Genomic DNA, 4,536 nt, shown 5'->3' with positions numbered 1-4,536 from the left:
TAGCTTGCACTTTTTGTTTCCAATGCGAATGTAATCGCACGATCAGCCAGAGATGACTGTTTAGGAATTTGACGAAATTTACATCAGAATTCAAGAGATGTTGAAGGAATCATTATAAAAACTGAGTTCAGTAAAGAACAATATTTTTTGATAATTTTATTTCAGCGCAAGTAAGTCAATCAGATGCAGTTGTCAATTGAATTCTGGCTAAATGTTCATCGGAGAGAAACAACACAAACGAGTAAGTATTTCATTTGATTTTGAAGGAAATATCGTAGTTGGTATGTAATTCATCTGCTTTTGCCAGTTTACTAAGCTTCGTAATTCGCACACAAAAAGTTGCTTAAATACAATTCAGCAGAAAAACGAACCGAGCGCTGTTGTCGCTTTCGTTAATTAAGTAATAAAAGGAACATCGGTAGTAATTAATTTTATTTTTTTTGTCTTAAGCTTATAATGCTTTCATACATTATAAGTGTAAAAAATCGTATGAACTGTAACACTTTTTCTACTCTAACTTCTGAATGAAAATTATCTTCCAAAGATGCGAGTAATTTTGAAATTGGAATTGAAATTTTATAATAAATCAGAGTGATGAATACTACTGTAAGTGTTCTTTTTAACTAATTTGTACTTGCTATTTGCATAAGATTTATAGTACTGAACAGCAATAATCAATCAATCTAAAATATCTTATGAAACTTTTGCGCAACAGAAAATCAGAAATTATAGAAGGGAGCAAAAAATAAATAAATAAAAAACAACAATAAACAAATCAACAATAGCACCCTTCCTTATATCTCATATTTTGAAGAAGAAAGAAACAAACGATAGATTGCAGAAGGAACAGCAAGTTAACTTCAAACAAACACTTCCTGTGGGGCAAAAATTATCGCAGGTATTTGTTCTTCCACACAAATTCAGCTTACTTATTCCTTTATAGTTCAAAGACTGAACTCATTCTCCTTTCTTCCCACGTTCCCTTTTTCTAGATGTTTATGTAACATAAGACAGGATTGAATTTTCAGTCCACATTTATCTGTTAAACTCTGGAAGACTACCTAGGTCTGTCACTCTGTCACTGTGATGGGTTTAATCTCTCATTCAGAATAGAGAGACTTTGGATAACCATCACCAAATATCCATAAAGTCGAACTGAAAAAGATCAGCTGAAATCTTTATGAGACATTTGTAATTGTATACGAAAGGAAACAAAATGTTATTTGAGAGTAAAATAAAGGTTTTTTTTATTAAATAAAAATAAAATAAAAGGAAGAGGTTTGGTGATTTTAATGATTGAGATATTTTAAGAAACCCAATTTTTGTATAGCTTCTCGGCTAAGATTACTTGATCCAATAATGTCACTTAAAATGGACACAATCGGCAGTGCACGAAATAACCTTTATAGCGTCGTACCAATTGGGTATAAGATCAAGTCGACTTTCTAAATCATTTCCAGAATTGCGTAGTTTTTGAAGTATGTACAATTTTCAGGATTCTAATTCAATAAATATGGGAATAGATATTTTAGTTTTTTATCAATTATATTTATTAATTATTTCTTGACGAAAAATATGAAGTCTATCAGCCATTTCTGGCCTTCCGATTCTCTTTCAAAATAAAAGAAAAAATAGAGATATTTATTCTTTTTCTATTTTTGAATAAAACCGAAAAAAAGTTGTAGGAAAATAACAAATAGAAATAAATAATTAATGAAGCAAGCAACGGAGACAAACAGATGTTTCTGAAACTGAAAAGAAAATTTTTTTCTAAAAATTATAATGAATTTCATTTATTCCGAGAATAAAAATCGCAAATAAAGGTGAAATATTTAGAGAGAAGGTGATTCAAAGGTAGAAATACACGAAAACAAGAAAAGGGAAGATGACGATGAAATGAGACCGAAAGTAAATGGTCTAGTGCCGACGGAGCCTAAACAGAAACGGGAAGTAAATAATTCTATTGGAACAAAACCTGAACAGTGTTACGCAAATAAATCTTCTAGTAATGGCAGGGCAAAAGAATCTTCGAAGTCTAACATTTCGAAACATCCTATTTCTTTTGCAATATCCTTTAAAGAAACCGATAAACTACTGCTGGCCAAAAATGTCCAAGAGGCATTGGATGTAGTGCCTACACTCAGTGAGGAAGAACCAGTTCAAATAAAAATCACTCTTGATGAAAATCCGGCAGTAGTTGATCGTCCTCAAGTTTTATTGGAGAAAAATAAAAATGATAAGGCAAAAATAAATGAATTGGATAACAATCATTCAACATCCAAAGTTAACAGATCAGAAACTGGCAAAGAATGCGGAAGTTCTTTGTGAATATTTCCAATTGTTGTTCAAAATTTCTAATTAACGAGTAAATTTTTGCATTCCAAGGTCAACATTTGTGCATAATTTTCTTTAATGAAAGTAAATTTGTTCTATTATTTCCATCAAATTTACTACATTCGCAAATAAACTCTGAAAATTTTTTAAGCATTCCTTCAATTGCTTTAAATTTGAGATATGTTCATTTCGAAAATGCATTTTCAATAATTATAAATTTCTTATTTGATTCAAACTATTATTTTAATGCTAACTTCGCTTTATATAAACATTTTTGTCACCAACTTTACGCAAACGATAGCAGTTTCAGACAACTTATTTTATGATTATCAGATTTCGAACTGAGAAAATTTCACATATTACCGCTTTTTTCCTTCGAATTTCCTACGTGGATGTTAAGGAATTTTACGGAAGTATCCCTCGGGAATTGCGAAGAAAATGTTTTGCTGATCATAATAGCGGAGCGCACATTTGAAAGATGGGAATCTCATTTTACAATTTGATCTCCCAGTGCAATGTAAGGCAAAAGTATATTTAGTGAAAAGAAAAAGTTACCTTTAAAAAACACTTTTAGCTGGAAGAAACTTTCCTAAATGGAATTACTCTTAGCTAAAATTACTTTTGATGAACTTTCTTTCGGTATTAGGAAGTACTCGAACATTTTTTTGTATCAACTAATTTTTTTTTCTTTTTTTTTTCATTCTTCGAGCATGCAAATTAATTTACTCATGCAAATTATTTTGAATGGCAAAAATTTCCCGAAAAAATATGCAAATTTTAGGTGGAATAATATAAATTTAAAAATTTTTCACGGATTCAATCTCATCTCAGTTCATTTCCCAGCGACTGCGAAGGTCAGTTTGGTGTAGCGGTGTTTGATCTTAATTTCGAGAGATTGGACAAAGGAATGGATTTTGGGGTTTTGCATTGCCAATTTCTATCAAATGCCGTCTTCGTTCCTCATGCACTACACTTTTACTTCGAATTGAAGGAAAAGCTCTTTTGAAATTCCTTGCCAGTGCTAATGAGCAATTCACAATAATTCAGCAACAACTCTATTTTCAAACTTTCCGAAACTTAAAATTTTTTAAAAAAATAGAGTATTGACTTTTCAGCAATTTTTTTTATTGCTTTTTTGTTTTTTCTCAAGAAAAAAAATCGTTAGAAATTGTATTTTTTTTGTTACTGACTAAAGCTACAGAAATTTAAAAATTAATCATATCAGCATTGTTAATGGACAATTTTGTTGCTAAATAGCATTGATATAACATAAAACTTGGAACAAATTGGTCATTGTCAACATAAGTTGCATTTCTGAAATTCAACTTTATAAAATTTTTATTTACATTCTTTGTCCAGGAAAGTAGTCAGAGTAAGTCAAGTAAAAGCAAAAAGGAAGTTAAACATGCATTAGAACTAGGCTAATATTATTAAACTTCATAAATTGTTTGCCAAAAAATACCACTCTCTCATACGCAATCTGAAAGTGAACATATTAGGAGGAGTAGCTTGTAACAGATATTAAAGAAGATCATCATATTCGGTGATGACCAGATAAATCACCAGTAACATTAACAATTTTCGACTTTTCAATTTTCCACTGCCAGCTTTACTTAAATTTATTTTGGGTTGTCAGGTGACAGTGTAACTCTATTTCCCAATATTCGATCTAACATCTTCAATATTTCCCTTAGCAGAAAAATGTTCCGATAACTTGATTTCTCTCTTATATAGACAGATAAAGCATACAAATTGAGGGCTATGAACTTGATAACAACTATTGTAATCACCGCGTTGCTCACTCAAACATTGGGACGAAATGACGAATGCGACGTGAAATCACTTAAAATCGTTAGTATTCTAATTTCTGTTTATTCTACAAATCTATTGCTGTTAATCTTTAGAAATAAGCGCATTATAACATTTTATTATTATTATTATTATTATTATTATTATTATTATTATTATTATTATTATTATTATTATTATTATTATTATTATTATTATTATTATTATTATTATTATTATTATTATTATTATTATTATTATTATTATTATTATTATTATTATTATTATTATTATTATTATTATTATTATTATTATTATTATTATTATTATTATTATTATTATTATTATTATTATTATTATTATTATTATTATTATTATTATTATTATTATTATTATTATTATTATTATTATTAT

The 4,536-nt window shown here is 28.7% G+C and overlaps 1 protein-coding gene across 1 annotated transcript; it reads left to right on the top strand.

Annotated features, from left to right (window-relative positions):
- Positions 1-1,896: 1,896 nt before the first annotated feature.
- On the top strand, positions 1,897-2,328 carry LOAG_10105 (hypothetical protein; the record flags this gene model as incomplete). The annotated part of the gene is made up of 1 exon (XM_003145631.1): positions 1,897-2,328. The coding sequence occupies one exon, from the start codon at positions 1,897-1,899 to the stop codon at positions 2,326-2,328; it is 432 nt and encodes a 143-aa protein (XP_003145679.1).
- Between the last annotated feature and the right edge of the window lie 2,208 nt (positions 2,329-4,536).

This window comes from Loa loa (assembly GCF_000183805.2).
Source record: "Loa loa unplaced genomic scaffold supercont3.5, whole genome shotgun sequence".
Classification (NCBI taxonomy): Eukaryota; Metazoa; Nematoda; class Chromadorea; order Rhabditida; family Onchocercidae; genus Loa; species Loa loa.
This window is presented reverse-complemented; position numbering and strand designations above follow the sequence as displayed.